The sequence below is a fragment of the Lissotriton helveticus genome, chromosome 2_1 (genome assembly GCF_964261635.1).
Source record: "Lissotriton helveticus chromosome 2_1, aLisHel1.1, whole genome shotgun sequence".
Lineage (NCBI taxonomy): Eukaryota > Metazoa > Chordata > Amphibia > Caudata > Salamandridae > Lissotriton > Lissotriton helveticus.
Window position 1 is genome coordinate 1516818521 of NC_136059.1, and position 21226 is coordinate 1516839746.

The 21226-nt window shown below is 43.8% G+C and overlaps 1 protein-coding gene across 4 annotated transcripts in view; it reads left to right on the plus strand.

The window, feature by feature from the left end:
* Positions 1-21226, plus strand: part of LOC144818736 (uncharacterized) — a 224650-nt gene that overhangs the window by 45112 nt on the left and 158312 nt on the right. For all 4 annotated transcript variants that reach the window (XM_078676434.1, XM_078676432.1, XM_078676433.1 and 1 more), the window contains exon 3: positions 5458-5568. In XM_078676434.1, coding sequence (XP_078532560.1) covers positions 5458-5568 — 111 coding nt within the window. The remainder of the gene's footprint in view (positions 1-5457; positions 5569-21226) is intronic.

The following is a 21226-nucleotide window of genomic DNA, read 5'->3' on the forward strand; positions in this document are numbered from 1 at the left end:
TGATACCGTTTACCCCGTTGGATACTTACAATCGGTTTTCTCAGCTTTCAGGGCTGGAAGACTGCGATTGAAGTTTGGGATTTGGGGGGGGGGAAACGATTTTCAGGAAGCAGAGGTAACTGGATTAGACGGTGGGATTATAGAAGCAGGAGTAGTTAGTTTTCCTTCAGCCCGTACGGCCATCATTAACGAGCTCAATGAAGATTCTAGGCTAGCCGGGTCTCTATCTATAATGGCTGGTCACTCTAAAATCACCACTTCATTGGTCAGGGAGGGGGGGAGTCTGGCAGGCAGGGCGGTTGATGAGAGTCTGACGGTGGTGGGTAATACTTCTATCCCTGGAGGAAAACGGGTAATAAACCTCCTTTCCTGGAATATTGCCGGGTTAAAGAGGAAACTGGATATCCCGGAGTGGCATACATTCATTGAGCAGTTTGATGTTTGCCTCTTCCAGGAAACATGGAGCTTAGTCCCGCTACACAAATCGGGGTACAGCACCCACTTCGTACCAGCTGTAAGCAAAGGTAAGGGCAGACCAGCGGGTGGGCTCACCGTTTGGTTAAAAATAGATCTGAATTGGGGGGTCACATGCCACAATGTGGAGTGTAATGATTTACTCCACCTCTCGGCAAGAGGACGGGAGGATGCAGCCAGGCTCGATCTTCTTAATGTTTACGCTAGAGGGACACCGGGCGACTCTAACTCCTCGACTCTATCAGCTCTTGAATTGGCCTTAGCCAACTGTCCTTGTTCGGCTAAAATCCTGGTGGGGGGTGATTTCAATTGTACTTTCGAACCTCTCCTTGGAGATGATCCCCTGGGAATTGAAGAGGAGGATTCGAAATGGTCCATTCCAACGCTCTCCCTCCCCCCTATTAAGAAGTGGTCACCTAGGGCCATTCAATTGAACGCACTGACTAGGGATTATAAATTAAGAGCCCTTAATGGCAGGACCCTATCCGATCAGGCAGGGGCAGTGACCTTTAATAGACTCTCAGGCCCGTCCCGAATAGATTACATCTTAATGGATGTTGGATTCTGGGCGGACCTAATTGATATGAAGGTCTCTCCTAGCCAGGATAGTGATCACAACCCCTTGTGCTGTAAGTTTAATTGGGGGGCTTCTAACGCCAGGGGGGTTAGCGTCACCTTAATAACAACTAAAGAGGTGGTCCCATGTAATAATAACCGTAGATTAAAATGGGACAAGGCTAACCTTAAAGAGGACGATATGGGTACCATTAAAACCCTGATTGAGGGCTTGTCCACTAAATTAGAGATCTGGGAAGGAGATAATTGGACCAGTGATCCCCATCACCCCTCACTTGACTTTGTCTATAAATCGACAATAGATCAAGTTGGCCAATTTTTTATTTCTAAGGGGAAAGGCAATAGGGCTCCCGCTAAGCCTTCTACTCTTTCTAAACCATGGTATACTGAATATTGCAAGTGTACCAGGAAAAACCTGACTAGAGCTCTGCTTTCGGGTGACCCCGTACTGGTTAGAGCGGCCAGGGGGGATTATCTGAAGGCTTTGTTTCTGGCCAAACGTGAGTGGGAGGAACGACATTGGCAGGAACTCTCCTCGGCTGCGAGCAGTAGGAACTCGAACCTCTTTTGGGATTTGATTAATAAAACAAGGCAGGGTAAATCGCAACCTCTGGCTGTTCATATAACTAGTCAGCAATGGTTTACTCACTTTTCAGCCCTATATGGCGACTTAGAGGATACATCGAGTTCTGGGGCGAATGGGTTGGGCGTTGGGGTACAACCGGATGAGATAGCCTTGTCATTTTCGTCCTCAGAAGTAATGATGGCAATCAGACACCTTACCCCTAAGAAAGCTGCTGGGCAGGATGGGATCCCCGGAGATTTGCTGATGGCTGAGCCAGAAACCTGGGCTAAACTAATTGCCAGAATAATAAATCTAATCACGAGGGGTCACCAAGTACCAGACTCCTGGAAAGGAGCCGAGGTAGTTACTGTGCATAAGAAGGGGGCAAGAGATGACCCTGCGAACTACAGACCTATTAGTCTGATTGACATCATTCAGAAAGTGGTTGGCAGGGTCATCATCTCGCGAGTAGATGACTGGATAGAGGAGGCTAGTGTTCTCTCCCACTTACAAGCGGGGTTCAGAAGGAAGGTTGGCACGATGGACCAGGTCTTTCGTTTTTTTGCAATCTATTGGAAGGCGGTTACCATCAAGAAAGGCAGTTTGTATATGGCCTTCATAGATCTCAAGACTGCATTCGAGCTGGTCCCTCGTGCAAAACTTTGGCAAATACTTAGTGAAATGGGGTTTCCCAGTAGTCTTCTGTATCTCTTAATGAAGCTGCATGAGGGGAATTATGCGCGGGTTAGATGGGGATCGCAGGGACAATTAACAGATAGGATCCCTGTGCGGAGAGGAGTACGCCAGGGTTGTGTTATGGCTCCGACCCTCTTCTCCCTATTCGTAAATGGAGTGGTGGACCATCTGAAGGGGGAAGAGACGGATGCCCCATCCCTGGCGGGGGAGAGAATCCCCACACTTCTCTTCGCGGACGATACCCTATTAATCTCCAAATCCCCGGTGGGCTTACAAAAACTTTTGAACCTGTTTAGCTCCTTTTGCACTACTCGAGGCTTAACCATCAATACATCGAAAACTAAATTGATGGCTTTTGCCCCCTCAAAAAGATTTAAAAATCATTTCGTGCTTAATAGTGCCCCCCTTGAGCTGGTCACATCCTTTGATTATTTAGGAGTACGGATAAATAATCGTATGACCTGGAAAGATCATCTTTCCAAAATGCTACTTAGTCATCGCCGAGTTTCCGGGGTGACGTTGAAGGAACTCCGGGAATCAAGTAGCAAACCGGTCTCTCCAGTTATGGCCATCTACGAGGGACAGATTCTTCCGGCAGCACTATATGGTTCTGAACTCTGGGGGTTCGAAGGGGTTTCAGACCTGATGGTGGCGGAAAACAATTTCTTCAGGAAAGCGGTTGCTCTTCCCGCTTCAACCCCAATGATCCCCCTAAGACTAGATCTGGGCAGAAGATCTTTAAAAGACTTGGTGAGGCTACGCCCGTTGCTCTTTTGGTCCCGACTTAGAAGAACTGAGGAGCTTGCTAAGTATGCAGATGGGCTGGACGATCTACTCTTGCTGGACACATGTAACAAAATAGGATGGTTGAAAAAATTGAAAGATCTGGCCTTTAATCTGGGTCTAAGAGAGGCATGGGAGTCACAATCCCCGCCACCTAAAGCTGTTATAAAAAAACTTTACTGGGACTGGGTACAGAGCAAGGCCACGAGGGCTATGAATGTGGGTTCTCTTACTGACCAATTCTTATCAATTAAGTGTGTGAGGAAACTGGAACCCTTTCTAGACTTGATATCTAAACCGTTGGACCGAGCGCTGTATCTGAAATTGCGGTATGGGACTCTCCCGGTGTACGAGTTCACGGCAAGATGGTCGAACCCTGACGCCCTCCCGCAGACTTGCCCCGGCTGTGCGGCCCCAAAGGAATCGGTGGCCCATCTGTTTTTCGCATGCCCAGCCTATAAAGGGGCGCGGAAATTCTGGTTGAAACCCGTCTGCAGAGAATTAGGGTTGAGGTGCCATAGCCAGGCACTTCGTGTCCTTTCTACAGACTCTTCATCTGCCTTTATGATCTGTGGGGTGGCTAAATTTCTGGGAAAAGCATGGTTGATACGCTCCCGTTTATTAAAATTGTTCCCGGGGGGCTCTATAGGCCGTTCCTAACCCTGATGTGCTGTAAATTTATCAAAAGGAGTTCTCCTTGTTTTTATTGTGTTTTATAATTTTTTATTGGTAAAATTGGGTTTGTATATGTATATGTACTCTTTTATGGTGATAAAAATTGCCGAATAAAGATATTACAACAATTATTGCATATGTCATTCGGGCTATACAACGGCTACGAAAATCTGAGGCTCTGAGCTTTCTCAGGAAGGTTCTACAGGGTGAGGCTGTTCTGATTGGTTGGTGCTCTACATTTGGGTCTTTTTTTTACAAAAGGACACATATAGGTTACAAAATAGTATAAGGCCTAGGCCTAATTTTTCCTCTTTTGTACCTCTTTTGGTTTATCTACGTATATATATATTTATATATTTTATTACCGAGGCTCCCATTCCGACGACGGGGAATGATACAAGCTATGGGAATCTATGAAAGTTACCAATACTGGAGAACTAAAGTTACAGGTAAGTAACTTGTTTCATTTTTTATAGTTTTTATAAAAAAATACTATATAGAGCACTATTGCTGTGCTTTACCAATGGCCCCACTGTGGGGATGGCCGCACATGGTGTGGTGGTTGCAGTGCCTAGCAGCCTCCAGTAGTGCATGGACTCCTGCACAGGGTAGGGCCTGACTAAATGCTGTGAATAGCAGGAGTTGACTGCCCACGGAGTTCAGGGCAGGCCAGGCACTTCATCCAACCCTTGCTGCACATGGCCATTCTCCAGGCACATCAGGTGTTGGCCAGTCGCTGAGGATGATCAGACTAGCAGAGTGGCAGGCTGTAGGCAGGGCCCTGCACCCAACCCCGCTTCCCCCAGCTGCAGGCCATGCATAGCTGGGGTTGGCAGCCCACGATGTGATGGGTGCCAAGCAAGGAAATTGGGACTCAGCATATGGCCAGAAGTCAGGCCCTGTTCCCAGGCCTGTGACCAGCTCCTGTTGCGCACTGCCAAAGGCCGTCCCTAGGTGGGGATGGCCAGTCACGGAAGGTTGGGCACAGGGAAGTCTTGAATGTTGTATACTATCCAAAAATCCCCATAAATCACAGAAAAAAGGAAAGTTTTGGTGAAGCTTTGCACAACATTGGTCATAACACCTCAACATATGTTTAAAAAACAGTTAAAGTGCCATTATGGTTACTAATTAAAACCAAAAACCTTATGAACTAGCCTGGTTATGGTTAAGAGCAGAACCTACAAATCTCACAAAAGCAACGCTTATGGCCTCACAATAGTTATGACAATAAATAACAGCACCTAAAAGTGAAATGTAACGAAACAACAGCCCATAATCAAACTAATTAATTACACCACATTCATAGTCGTCTCTGTCAAGGGTAATGTGATATCTAATAACATCTGTAGGATGATTTGAACATTTGTAATTGCATCTGTTTTATTAAGGGTGATGTCATGAGCATTACATTTAGTGTGCGAGCTATGATTTGCACTCATTTCTTAATGCTTTTGCGAAATAACCTCAAAACATCCAACTCCATAATTTAAAAGTGCGAAGTTGGCACATTCCGTTCTATTTGAATAAATTGTATATGAATATTGCAGATTATTTTTGACATACTAGAGTACTACTTCACATGCCTCTGAAAATTGGCCCCTCTGTATTTTACTAGATTGTGGATGTGAAGCAAGAACATGTGATAATCGGTAAGCACACACTTTTCTCTATATTTCTCCCAATAGGTCCTCTAATTGCAACCACAGTTTTTTCATTACGAGCTAAGGAAAAAGAAGATTTGTGTCACCTGGACCAGGAGGACTGTCATCTGAGGCAAAACATTTATTGCTCCCCAAGTAAGTGAGATGTTTGGAAAAGCTTTAATGTGCATTGAGCACTGTTCAGGTTCTCTTCTCCACAGCTACCATTCGTATCAACACAGCTGTGCATGTTGTGAGCCATGAGCGCTAATATACCCTGATGTACCCTACAAACATAAATGTTTCATATCAGCCTTCTACATATTAGACAGTTACCATAGATATGTCAGAATGGGCCAGCCATTTCAGAGCAACTCCATTTCAAATATGCATATATTCACATTTCATGCACGTTAAAAATAAGTAATGCAACAACAAAACCCTCCTTGGGCACAGAATGTCAAGTAAGAACAAAGTTTATAGCATTGCGCATTGCCAAGGAAGTGATGATTGGCAAAAGAATCACAATCGACATCTTTACATTTCATATGGAGGTAACCACATGAGAATCACAACCCACTGTTACAAGATTACTATTACTTTGTGGACAATGGAGAACATTTTTGTCTAACTTCCGGTCGACACGATGCTCCTGCAGTTTTTTACCCTTTTATTCTGTTTCATACTTTATGCTGTGGCCCCATTTGGCACATCTCTCAACAAGGTCTCTCCTTTTGGTGTTATGAGCACAACCAAGGCCATTACTATGTCCTTCTTGGACAAAACCAATAAAAACTATGTTTTCTCGCTCTTTTTGGTCATGTCTATTCGTCTAACAGACATGCTTTCTGAGGTCGACATTTTAGTTCAGACACTTGAGATAGCCTATCCGTTACTTCAAGCCATACTATTAGGATAAGATGGGGTTGTGTGGCGTTTTAGGCTCCGAGTGAATTTTCCCGATTTATGCCCTTATATAGTTACAATTCACATTGCCCTAATATAGGCATATAATTAATTCCCTTATTTAGACATAGCCCATGCAAACCAAATACAGGCATGGCTACTTTCCACCCGTACCATACGTCACAACGATTTCTTGGAAAATCGTCTTAAGCAGTCAGGGACCTTCCCTTGCTTGAATATTGATTTGTCCAAGAACTCGTGTACTTTGCATTAACTGCTATTCCCTAGGGGTTCTTTCCTGGCGTTATTATGCCCGACTTTACGTCAAACCAGACACCTTCAAGGTATAAATATGCCTTCACTTGCTCTAGCAAGACACGGTGGTTCGGAGCAGTTCGACTATCTACTTGCCCGATGCAGCTCGCTACAGCAAGTGCCGAAGGAAGCTGACCCTCCAGCTGATGCACTGATCAAGAGGCTGCATTTCTCCTGGTGAGAATCGAGCTCCAGTGTTTCCAAGCTCCCCTTGCGGGGTGTTGGGAAATCGAGTCCCGAGTCTGAGATACCAGACCTCCTTCATTCTAAACTAAGGTATGGAGCTGATTAGAACCTAGAGAAATCTTGGATAGATTCTTGGCAAAGAAAAACTAAACCTATGCTAAACCACACTTACTTCTTCCCTCGTACTAGACTTAGGTTAGGTACATTGGGGTAGGTGTATTTTAGAAGCACCAGTTGAGTATTTTTAGCCATTGTTATTTATGTATGTATTTATATATGGTTTAGAAACCATACAATGCTCTTACAGTATTATTTTATAATATTGTTCTCGCTGTACGGATTATACTTTGCAGTCTGCATTACGATTGTAGCAGTTCACTTTACTTGCATGAGAAAGAAGACTGTTCAATAAAACCTTTATTGAAAACGCCTGTCTCGCTATTTCTCTGCACCTCTGTAAAAACGAAGCATGCACGAGTGACTGAGTGAAATACTTTTCCATTGTTTCCGCGACTCTAGAGATACATTTCTTATTCTTGGGAAACAAAGTTGTCATATTTATTCGGTTGTCAGAAACAAATCCCTTCTTGTGAATTCGAGAAAGTTTCTAGTGGCCTCTGAGCTAGCTGGCACTCACTATTAAGTTTAATATATTCGATAGAGACCTAGTCGACCTCAGTCCTATGTCTAATCTATAGGATATATTATTCCAATGTGCATAGCCTATTGGGAATATAGGAACTACACTACATGGCGCCCAACGTTTGGTAAGACACTAATTTAACGCTAGATACTAAAGTAACTCAGCCGTGCTTTTCTCAGAGACCCCTTTTTCCCGTAAAATACTCCAATAGACGTCTGGAGTGGGTAAAAGGATAAAATATCCGCCATAGCTAGTTTTGGTTTGTTCAATGTTGAAGGATACAGTGTTCCAAAATATTGTGCACCTTATCTTTGTTTCCTTGAAACTTGCTTTGCAAACTTTCATTAAACAATGTCGGATAATGGCGACAACAACGCAACCGGTGGAGCTGCAGCCCTACCAGGCGTAGACGTTACAGGCTTTAATGAATACGACCCGGATGCTATAATCATCCCAGAAAATTTAAGGAAAGCCAACACTATAAAACTTATAACAAATGGCCAGCATCAAGAGGTGGTAGGGTAATTTTTGTGATTGAGGCACAAGAATTATCGGCAGACAGAGATATTCTATTCATGGATTATCTTCCCTGAAGCAAATCCAGTAACACATGTGTCTCAATTCTACAAAGTAGAAGAACATCCAACGAAATACATTCCTTTCAAGGACATTGAAATTCCACTAACTTACCAAGTGCATGCACTCTGGTTTAAAGGCGCCCTACAACATAAAAATCACATTACGAGGCTCGGTCCACTAGGTAGACCAGGAGCAACATGGCCGGTACCAGCCAGCTATACACCACATCCTGACATTGAACACATGACAGGTGCCGAACTATTAGTTCAACTGAAACAACTAATAATATTACACAGACAGTTCAATATGTCATGCGGGCTCTAACAGTCCAACTTCCTATAAGGATTCCACAACACACCCCTACCAGGGGAACACAAATAAAATCACACCACAGACTATACAATCAGTCATTGGTAAATTACCTGCAAAACGGGAACAAATTCCATTCTGGATAGCTCAAATAATTACTCAAATCGAGGCAGTACTTCCCGATACTACCCCTCATGAGAAACACAGGATTTTAACAATCTGTTTACCAATGGGGATCGCACCACACCTGGAGGACTGCGACACTTGGGGTACAGTCTTTGCTGCAATGTACACAAAAACACATGGTGTTCCGTCTATGGCGTAATACCAGACATCCTGAAACAGATTCATAATGAATACGGGGCAGCGCCTGCTTTAACTCTAAGTATGAAACTACAGAAAGATTTCAAACAGGTCTCAACAATAATATTAGCTAATATTAAAGGTGAAGTAGCATCCGTGGCGATCCGCCAAAAGCTAAGAGAATTTGATGTAACTGAGAAACCATATGAACTGGCCAGAATAATTGAAAAATCCTATGAAGAACTAGGTAGAGACAGTTTAGGTGGTAAACCAGTAAAACCCCAACTGACTGAAAGTCCGGAAAAGTTCTTTATTAAAAACACTCTCACTGTTCCTAAAAAGAAGTGGGAGAACACTAAAGAGAAGCGTTCTCAATCCCGAGGTAGGTCTCCTCAAAAGGAGAAAGGAGGTATAACCTCAGATATAGGGATAATTTGAGAAAACCTGATAGATATCAAGATACTGATATTCGTTCCTCTCGCACCTTGCAGACTTCATCACAGAAATCCGAAAAAAGAGGACGATAAGAACAAAAGGAAGAACGCGTGAAGTCCAAAGACGATCAACACGTTCCTAAAAAAAAGAAAACCCAATTCACCAAAAAGAAAGTAGCAGGTCTAAAAATCAGATATGCCGAGGATCTTGAGGACACAACTCAAGAACGGGGAGTGGGCTCAAACAATGTTGGACAGCGCAGCAGAAGTTACCGTAGCTCGCAAGATCTTGAAGGATCATCTGGAGACAGTGGGCTTGAATGAGTACATCCAAGTTAAAACTGCTGATACCAGGGTTAGTGTCCCACATAAGTTATATGAAGTAACACTCCAGATGGAGGGGGATATAACTAGAAAAATAAGAGCACTCTTTTGGGGGAAGCTCTCCATGGGTTATGACATTCTTCTAGCTGAACTAGACTGGCCACCTGAATTTGTCAGGGAGTGCCCACATGGCGAACAAATCATTATGCCAGCTTTCTCCAACCATATTCCAATTCATAAAAAATACACCTATGCCAGGAAATGGGCAGTAGCCCAGGCACCTGCATTATATAAAAATGGGCAGTAGCCCAGACACCTACATTATATAAAAATCATGTAGGATGGGATGAGGATTCTCCTCAACATAAAATACAGTTAAAAACTCAACCAACTGCACAAAGGCAGTATCCAGTTAAACAAGAAGCTAAAAAACAAGTCAGGGAGATCCTAGATCAACTTGAATACCGAGGGGTGATTGAAACATGCACCTCGTCCATGAACAATCCTTTATTTCCTGTCTCCAAACCAGACAATACATAATGTCTAGTTTTGGATAACAGACACTTAAACTCCTGTTGCAAAACGTTTGCAATACAAAATGCACACAGTGCAGCACTAATGAATAACATTGTGCTTAAAAAATATAAAACTACATTAGATATTTCAAATGATTTCTTCTGTCAAAACATTGCACTAGAAAGCAGGTATTTGACCGCTTTCTCAATTATGGGGACACAACGTCACTTCTTTCGTCTCCCCCAGGGATTCAAGAATAGTCCAGGGTTATTTTAAGCCAGAGTAACAGAGTTACTACAAACCTATGATGATGAGGCAGTAACATATGTCAATGACATCTATCTAACAGATGATGACTTGGATAGGCACTTGAGCAGGGTGAACACCATAATACTTGGCTTCGCCTCTGAAGGGTGTAAATTAAATTTTAAAAAATCAAGAATTGCCCACCTCAACGTCCTGTTCCTAGGATATGAATTATCAAGTGAAGGCAAAAGCCTGGCAGCCAACTTTTTAGAAAAGTGTGCGCTGCTCCAACCTCCAAAGAACTTACAGTCAATTCTAGGTTTCCTAAATTTCGGAAGAACTTACATTCTAAATTACGCAGTAAGGGTGAAACCTCTCTACGAATTGATCAAACAAGATTTTAAAAGTTAATTGAACTCAAAAACACACAGAAATTTTACGTTCTGTACAAACAGACATGTTAGCAACAACACATTTACAAATATGAGTAAACGTACGCAACCTAGTAATCCGAATCATTCCAGGAAGATGCGGATTCACATACTTAACCTTTAATGAAGGGGAAAAAGTACCAATAGCTTACAAATCGCACTTGCACACACACGCTGAAATAAAATTCACTTCTACAGAAAAAATTCTGACAGCGGTTCAAACTGCAGTAGCAAAAGAGAGAGCCCTAGCACAGGGAAAACGCATAATGGTCGTTACTCCTGTACCTGCCTTATAGGCAGTGACAAAAGCGAGGATTCCGAATGCAAAGGCTTTACATCTGAGATGGATACAATGGGTTAATTCTCTTGCTACAACAGACGTTGAATACGTTTTTGACCCCTATTTGAAAACACAAGAATTTCTACAATACGAACAAGAATGTCCTCTGCCTACTAAAATTCTGCCTCTAGAGCAGTATGAATGTATCATTTATATAGACGGATCAGCACAACCCACAATTGGGGGTAAACAAGCTTATAGTGCTGCGTGTGCGATCGTTAAAGGTCGCTGGCATGATGGTAAATTCCGCCCTATGGTCACAAAAACACAATCTCTCGGAGATTGTACAGCTCAGCGAGCTGAACTACAAGCATTCAAGATGGCGCTCGAAAATACTGATCGCGAATTCCCCACACTCATATTGTGCGATTCCTAGTATTGCGTTCAGTCTTACAATGAATACTTGCAGAACTGGATTGAAAATGGTTTCAAAGATGCAAAGGGTGGCACAATCAAGCATAAGTTGCTTTGGGAACAAGTAGTTCAGTTACAAAAAGAACTACAAAAAGCTCACATGATCCATACACTGAGTCATCAACGTGATGGCGTTCACGTTGCAGGGAATTCATTGGCTGATGAAGCCGCGAAGGCAGCTGTGCAAACGGCTTCCGTAGCTGCAATCACTCGTTCAAAAACGAAAGTAGACGGCGAAATAATGCTAGCTGTCAATGCGACAAGTAAAGGCAGCGGTGCAGCGTTACCTCAAAATTATCCATTCAAATATTCATACATAATTGAGGCCAACTCCGTTCCTTTTGCTCGAATCCCTGGAGTGGGGGATAGAGTAATTCCAAACAGGAAACGTAGAGTAGCTTTGATACACGAAGCACATTTGGGAGAGGGTCTGATGCATCAGGGGATCTCTAAATCATTACTAGAATTAAAAGAGACGTACTGGTGGCCAGGGATGAATAGTCACATTTACGAGTTTGCAATTAATTGCCATGACTGCAACAGAGATCGCAGCATAGAACGCCGCCAGATACCGGACTACGGTACAAAAGGGGGTGGTGATGGACGGAGCATCTGAGCCAATCCAACACTCACACCCAGTCAAAAGATCTGGGTTTAATCCATCACCGTTCTTTAGCCCACTCTGCCACTCCAGTTCAGACATGGCTATATGCAAATCAGTCTGACCCTGTGCCTCATGGGAACAGTCCAGCCCGAACTGCCAAGCCATGCCTTCCCTGGACCGGAAACAAGCTTCCGAGGACCGGTTTCTGGCATTACAGCCATCTTCAGCCCGGCTTGCTTGAATCCAGTGGCAAAGTGAGCAAGGGACTCACGTCTGAGCATACCCTGCCACACTTATGGCGGCCAAAGCGGTACAAAAGGGGGTGGTGATGGACAGAGCATCTGAGCCAATCAAACACTCACACCCAGTCAAAAGATCTGGGTTTAATCCATCACCGTTCTTTAGCCCACTCTGCCACCCCAGTTCAGACATGGCTATATGCAAATCAGTCTGACCCTGTACCTCATGGGAACAGTCCAGCCAACTGCCATGCCATGCCTTCCCTGGACCGGAAACAAGCTTCCGAGGACCGGTTTCTGGCATTACAGCCGTCTTCAGCCCGGCTTGCTTGAATCCAGTGGCAAAGTGAGCAAGGGACTCACGTCTGAGCATACCCTGCCACACTTATGGCGGCCAAAGCGGTACAAAAGGGGGTGCTGATGGACGGAGCATCTGAGCCAATCAAACACTCACACCCAGTCAAAAGATCTGGGTTTAATCCATCACTGTTTTTTAGCCCACTCTGCCACCCCAGTTCACACATGGCTATATGCAAATCAGTCTGACCCTGTGCCTCATGGGAACAGTCCAGCCCGAACTGCCAAGCCCCACCTTCCCTGGACCAGAAACATGCTTCCGAGGACTGGTTTCTGGCATTACAGCCGTCTTCAGACCGGCTTGCTTGAATCCAGTGGCAAAGTGAGCAAGGGACTCACGTCTGAGCATACCTTGCCACACTTATGGCGGCCAAAGCGGTACAAAAGGGGGTGGTGATGGACGGAGCATCTGAGCCAATCAAACGCTTACACCCAGTCAAAAGATCTGGGTTGAATCCATCACCGTTCTTTAGCCCACTCTGCCACCCCAGTTTAGACATGGCTATATGCAAATCAGTCTGACCCTGTGCCTCATGGGAACAGTCCAGCCCAAACTGCCAAGCCATGCCTTCCCTGGACCGGAAACAAGCTTCCGAGGACCGGTTTCTGGCATTACAGCCGTCTTCAACTCGGCTTGCTTGAATCCAGTGGCAAAGTGAGCAAGGGACTCACGTCTGAGCATACCCTGCCACACTTATGGCACACTTATGTTTGATTGGTTCAGATGCTCCGTCCATCACCACCCCTTTTGTACCGCTTTTGGCCGCCATAAGCGTGGCAAGGTATGCTCAGACGTGAGTCCCTTGCTCACTTTGCCACTGGATTCAAGCAAGCCGGGCTGAAGACGGCTGTAATGCCAGAAACTGGTCCCCAGAAGCTTGTTTCCGGTCCAGGGAAGGCATGGCTTGGCAGTTCGGGCTGGACTGTTCCCATGAGTCACAGAGTCAGACTGATTTGTATATAGCCATGTCTGAACTGGGGTGGCAGAGTGGGCTAAAGAATGGTGATGGATTAAACCCAGATCTTTTGACTGGGTGTGAGTGTTTGATTGGTTCAGTGCTCCGTCCATCACCACCCACTTTTGTACCACTAGATACCGGACTACAGCGTAGCCAGCCCAGTACAGACACCATTGTTAGACCGCATTAGACTATCTACACGCAGACGTCCCTATGGACAAATGCGGTCCCACAAATATTAAGACAAGATTCATTTGGATGTGGCCTCAGCGCTCGGCTGACGCCCGAACTGTTATAAAAGATTTGCGAGTCTTTATCGGCACCTACGCAGTCGGCACGCTACATTCTGACTAAGTCCTGCGTTAAGCTCAAAGGCTTACAGGGAGGCCATGGCCAATCTGGGCGTGGCATTGCGGTATTCTAGTCCATTCCATCCTGAGGGAAATTCGGTTGTGGAGAGAAAAAAACGGAACATAAAGCAATCTATAACAGCTAGGGTACTAGGCTCGGGTGACAGGTGGGTAAAACATCTAATAAGTGTCGAACGTAGTCTTAACAATCTGCCAAGAAATTCTCTAGGGGGAATCACTCCATATGAAATCCTTTTTGAAACTAGAATGATTGTCCCGGACCTTGATCGTCACACTTCAGTGGTAGAACAAAAACCTTTTGATATCAAAGAGCGTTTGGCTGTTTTGCAGGACTTAAATGAAACAAGAGAAAGTCAAAGCAACACACTGCAGAAGCCAACAACCACTGAAGAGAAACCACTCATCTCAGCAAGGCCTGCCTGGATTCCAAAGATAGGGGATTTAGTCAGAGAAAAGATCGCGGGCAAGAAGGAATTTGAGCCTTCATACAGACAACCAGTACCTGTTTTAACAATCCACGGATCAAGAACAGTGCTACTGTTGCCCCTTGCTGAAAGAAAGGAGAACAGGTTTGTATCCATCGACCTGGTAAAACCACATCATGTGGCCGATTATAAGTAGTAGGCCAAGTGGACTGCAAAGATGTAGCAGACGCCTGAATCTGGTAACAATCCAAGAGGTTCAAACTAAAAGACTGATAACATTTGAAGACTCTGCAGTACAGAGCAAAGGACTATGTAACAAAGCCATGGAACTTGTATCTCCTGAGACTCAAATAACAGTTTGTCAAGAAACACTTGTCTACAATGATATAGCATCCGAGTATACTAATATGACAAGTGATCAAGTGGTTCCAGCGATTTCTTCGAATCCTGAAGCAATCCCTACAAGTGACAGAACTGCCTCTAGCTATTTCATTAACTTTGATACGTTTTCTGAGGATCCAAGTGAACCTGAAACGCCGCCAGCTAAAATAACTTTCAAAGAACAAATAACAGATCTCTTTCAACAACTGGAAAAAGCATATCTGGTTTCACCATGGGTTGAAGTATGGGCTGTCTTAGGTGTACTTTTTATTCTACTTTGGTTGACTATGGTATTTACCTTGGGAATGCTGATAAGTGATCAATATAGTACAAAGAACACAGTAAGAAAGAACATCAATTTACTCCTCAAGGCGCATAAATCATCCCATCGTGAACAAAGAGACTTGTCAGCAGTGAACATCACAGCAATTCCTATACCAGGTGGTATAGCTTGGGACACAACTGAATATGACATTCTTGGTCCGGCGGAGCTTTTGAAGGTTCCACACCAATTCAAGGTTTCCTTGAGTGACTTTCTTTCACCCAGCACATTTTCTGATGATTGGGACTTTGAGACTGTTAATAATATCCGGTCAGACTTAGAAATGTCTGCAAAATTTACAAATCATGAATACTTAGAAGGTTCATCAGATTATGAACAAATGTACTGTTATAATCACTATGGTCATCATTTCTTGCATAGATCTGCAAACCCTAGAAATGTTTTTACTTATAACCAATGGGAACATTGTCCAACGCCACCAAAAGGTAGCTCGAAAACATTTTATGAAAATTTCCATACTTTTCAGGTTTTAATATTTCCAATCCAGAATCATTTTACATTAAAATGCTAATAGGACAGGAATGAAAAGTATGTTGACAAATACAAAGCACATTTATTCCGCTGCCTTTTATGCTCAGCTGTCTACATTAGGCTTTGACTTCTTGAAAGACACCATTGAGACAAAAACTGTCTGGGGCACAAAAGACTGACAGGTGCAGGGCTTAGAAGCCTTATTTAGAGCCTGCATTATCCCAGAACAATTAATGTTTTTGAATGACACTGTTCAACAGACATCTTGTCTTGGATTAGCTAAGATTAAAGATTTAAACAAACCATCAATACCTACACCTACACCTACACCTGAAAGCAGTAACACTTCAGAAGGGGTGGTCGACGTAAAGACTATTTTACTTAACAACAGAACAGATCCTGATTGGAAAAAATTGTTAATCTGGCCCACAGACACAAACAACTGTCAAGATAGATTCCTGAATAAGACAAAGGGTTCACATTCACTAGGCCAGATCCAAGATATGTCCAGAGACAACATCCAGGGTTAGTAACATCATACAGTGTGGGAAAACTGTGCCTTGAGTGGCTACAAAAATCTGCACTAAAGGAAGTAAAACAACACTTATCTTTACTTAAAGATGGCGTTGATTTGAGGGACTTGTTACAAGCACCTGTGAAACCGCGTCATAAACGTTTTATATACGCTGGTATTTATGCCACGTATAATGAAGCATAGCAAACAACGCAAGCAGAGTCTGCAGAACGGATACAAGAAATTGATCGTATTAATTTAGAGAAATCTCTCTCTGTAGTTGACAATGGGTTAACGACTCTGTCATCCAGAATATATTCTTTGGACAGCATAGTATCCTCTGCCATTGACATAATGGAACAGGACTTAGTCATGTTACAACATGGTCAATCACAATTGCGTTCTATAATGCTTTTAGACTGGACGTTGCAAACCCTTCGTTCTGGCTATGTGCCATGGCGTCTAATCAACACCACGTCATTGTTTTCTGAATTTAACCTTACAGATAAACCAATCACTTTGGCAAAAATAGGAGCAGACTATACGGTGCTGAGCATTGAAAAACTGGAAAGATTACCATTAACTGTTTCTGAGAAGCCAGCGACAGAATGGATAATACATGGTACAATCACTCTGCCTGTGACGATTTTCCATTTTCAGTATTGTTGAAAACATATACCAGCAGGCGTATGTGAAAGGTTGGGTAAAGAATACATAAAGACATCCTGGGGTTTACCTTATACACACACAAATGTTGGAGTGGGGGAAAAGAAGTGTTTCTTAGTGGTACGAATTGTGAAAATACACTAAGTGGTTCACTCTTATGTCAGGGTATTAACTTACACTGGGCCTGCGATGGTTCTTCGAACAACTTATCCTGCCACCTGCAAGGTTCTCCAGCTGCAGTGATAGATCCAATTTTTAGGCAGCTTTCTAATGGAAGTTACATTATGTTGAATGATCACAGCTGCTGTGGCATGTTGCCTATCTCGTAAGCGTGTCAGCCAGGGTCACTTGCTGTATGCAAGTATTGTTTCTTAAAACTAAGACAGACGGGGAGTAACCATTATGGCCTTCATTGAACATCTCTTATATACGAATTGATACTTTAAGCAGACTGAAAGCCATTCTTTTACAAAAAACTGTGCCACTGACCTCGGCCAAAGAAACGTATGATCTGCAAGTTGCAAGGACTTCTGCAGAGATACATGCGCTTTTAACTACAAACTGCCCTGTACATTTCTCAGAAATGTTAGGTTGTATCTTAAACATGTCTGATACGAGTGGTATTGTACATGTATTTAAGACAGTTATTTCGGGACTGTTAGCACCCTTTGAAGCAGTCCTAGGCATATTTCCAAACTTCGTGCACTCTGTGTTTGGCGGCCTGCCTCTCGTTTTGGGACTCGTAGCAGGAATACTATTTTTGCTCCTTCTGCTCCGGTATGGCAAGCCAACTCACCATCGACACCCAGATCACCTTGGAGAACACTTTTCTGGCGATGAAGTGTCGTGAGCGCATAATCCAAATTTTGGGATTCACTCGTTTAAGAGATTTGAATACCACGTGGTTTCTATAATTCTGACCAATCTGGCAAGATTGCACCTTACCTGTTTTCTGATGCCTGCTATGTGGAGAAGAATGCATGCTAGACATCTGTCTGACACTCCCATCAGTCCTGCCCACGGAAGTTGATGCTTTGCTTGAACCAGTTACGGCTCATGCACTGTGTTGTTCCCAGCGGCTGACAATGGCATTCATTGAGATCTCACAGACGCAAACTGCAGACGGTGAGATACGTGGAGGAACAGGCACACAGGCATCATCTACTTCGAACATTGCTAATGCGACTGACGCTGACGGCGATGCTTCTCATCTATGAGCGATTGATCTACTTAACGAGGTAGTCCAATTTTCACCTACAGTAGTAGACAAATTCTTTACCAGCTTAGAAGATTTGATGTTTTCTCCAAACAATGACACTGACTTTTGAAGTTAACACACAGTTTTCAGTAAGACTGTGAATTCAGTTCAGTTCAAATAATCTTTATTTCGGTCACAGACCTTAAAAGATACAATCATACAATCCATAAAAAACACCAGTATGATTATGAACATCAGTATTAGAATAAAAAATACTCAATTAAATATCATAAAAGCTAAGAACATAGTTAAAAAGTAGTAAAAAGGCGTGGCTAGCAGCCGGGCAAGATGGCTGCTGACTAGGAGAGTTCCGGAGGGGACGTGACCTCCTAGGACAATCCGATCATTTATCCTGCATATCCATGCACATCAGAGGCTCTCGCTGAGGCCGGGGACCGAGCGGCGGCTGCGGGTGAAACTCCGGTTCAAATCCGACAACGGGTTCTGTGGTTCTCCGAAGACGGACTGTAGTGGCCTATTCCCCACGCGGCAGCCGGGGACTAGATTTCCGAGTGCACCCGGGGCAGAGTGAGGCGACGGCGGAACGGCCTGAGCGGCGGCGGAGGCGCCAGGAACACTTCCAGCCACAGCGGAGGGGTGCGCGACCTCCCGCGAACACTCACGTGGCAGCACCGATTGTACCACAGTGGCCCGAGGCTCGGGGGACGTATCGGGAGAGTGAGGCCTACTCGCTGGGGGGGAGCCGGGGCCTGTATTTCCTAAGTGCCCCGGACCCTCCCGTACACCAGGACTGAGAGAGGCGGTGGCGGAACGGCCTGGGCGGCGGCAGAGGCGCCAGGAGTACCCCCAGGCACAGTGCGCTCACATGGCCATTGTGTAGTGTAGCTCCTATTTTCCCAATAGGCTCTGCGCATTGGAATAATACCTACAGCAGTAAAGGCCTAGACCAGACGTTAACTAGGTCTACTACTGTCGATACTAGACTTAATTTTTGGGTTTGCCAGCGTAGCTCAGAGTTCGCTAGAAACTTTCTCGAATGTTCAAGGAGGAATTAACTTCCCTGATTAGACAAGAAGGGATTTAGTTTCTGACAACCATAGAACATGACAACTTTGCTCTCCCCTAATCAAGAGTCAATCTCGAGAGTCGTGTGAGCACAAGGCAATTATTTTACTCAGTCAGTACGTGCATTCTTAGTCTCATCAGATTGTAGAGAAAAGGAAGAGACGGGCGTGTTCAATAAAAAGGTGTTATTTATTGATCAGTCTCTTTTCTCGTACAAGAGAAATGGATCGATATTATTGCAATACTTATAGTTAAGTAAAGTGCATACATTAAAAGCAATAGTATAAAATAATACTGTAAAAACATTGATATGGTTTCTGAGCCATATGATGTTTAAAATGATTAAAATATATTTACATACACATATACATTTGACTAAACGTACTCAACTGGTGTTTCTAAATACGCCTACCCCGTGTACCTGACCTAAGTCTAATGCGTGGGCGGGAATAGAAAGTTACAGTTTAAGTTAAGTTTGTTTTTGCCAAGTGAATAACTAAAGAATTCTCTGTGAGGGGTTATTCAGTTCTGTACCTGGAAGTTAGGATGAATGAGGAATGGTATCTCTTTCTCTGCTCTCGATATTCCAGGCTGCCTGCGAGGGCTGCCCAGAAACGCCGGTGCTGGGTCTCTCGGCTTGAGATAGCAGCGCGTCTCTCAGCGCGTCAGGAAGGCGGGGCTGCTGTCAGCGGGGTCTGCTTCTGCTCTCGGCTTCGGCAAGTATGGCTGCTCCGTCTTGTCACCACGCGTGTGTTTGCATAGGGCAAGATCGGCAATATTTATACCTTAAAGGTGCCGAGATTGACGTAAGGATGGACATAGATACGTCAATAAAGATGTCATACGACTTGCTCGTTAGCACATTCTTTACTAAAGTTCTCTGTGAAATCAAAACAATGGCCGCACGGATTTTCCAGGTTGTCATAGGTTTGATTTGTTATGAGAACGTCGTATGCCTTATCAGGGGCTGGAGGAATGTCGCTTGTCTAATTAGATCTCAAGCGTTATGACCTAATCAGATAACACGTTCCTGTGCCGTAGTGTGACTGCGTCAGATAACGGTATCTGCATCATGGGGGCTGTTCTTGCCTCATGGGCTGACTGTTAGTTAACTTGATAGTTAGTTTAACCAGAATAGGGTCAGGAATAGGGGGATCGATTCAGAACCTATAGGAATACATGACACCCACTCCACGCTAACTATGGTCATATTTACTAATCTATGCATAGTATAACATAGTACAACATACTATAGAGTATAGTGTATACCTTACCACCCCAAAACACATAAATGCATTTTGAAATTTTCAAATATACTGAAAAATTGCAGTCATATATATTGTATGCACTTAAGCTATGAATTAAATGCAAAAGTAAACACGCATTTGTATGCATTATTGCTAATTTGGTATTTGAAAAATACACATGAAATGGCTCTTAATATAGCTATACAGAAAGGAAGTTCGAGACCATCTCATCACATAATAAAATATTTGTGAACATCCCAGCGGGCAACTAAAGTTTATAAAGTATCTAAAAATAGAAATCTTAGTTCTCTAGGAATAGTTTCTTACTTTAAGCAGAAGATAAGTGTCCCGAAAAATTTGTGAAAAATAATTTGGGGCTGCTAAAAAATTGTTGTCCGTGAACTGGTGGGAAGAATTGTTCATGTGACTTTATTTTTAAAGTTGAAGGCCGAATTCAGGGAACGCCGTGTGCGAGCTTGCTCAAAAGTCTCTATTTCTGTTCTGGAGAGAACATCATATCATTCAGGCTTTCGAAAAAACTGTCAACAGCTTCATGGGAAAGTTCCACTAAGTCGGAAATAGGGGTAACCATGCATTCGTGCGCATGATTGTCTGCATTGACATTCTGATTCGCATTGCTGACAGAAGGTCGTACCTGTTCGATGCTGCTTTCATCTTGAACTTCACTACTCTTCAATCGCAGTGGTGAAGATTCCAGGAATGCCGTCATCAGGATTGGCAGCCTTTGAGGGCAGCACAAAGCGTGAACCTTGGTAGGAACCAACAGTGTATCTGCATCCACTGGCGCATCCGATTGTAGCGTCAGACAGGTGTCTAACACGCATTCTTCTCCGCATAGCAGACACCTTAGTACAGGTAAAACACATCTTTGCCACATTGGTCGAAATGATAGAAACCAAGTCATGTTCAGGTCTCTAAGCCGGGATAGTCCCAGGATTTTTGATATCCGGTCCCGGTATCCAATGGCTAGGATCGTATCTTCCATT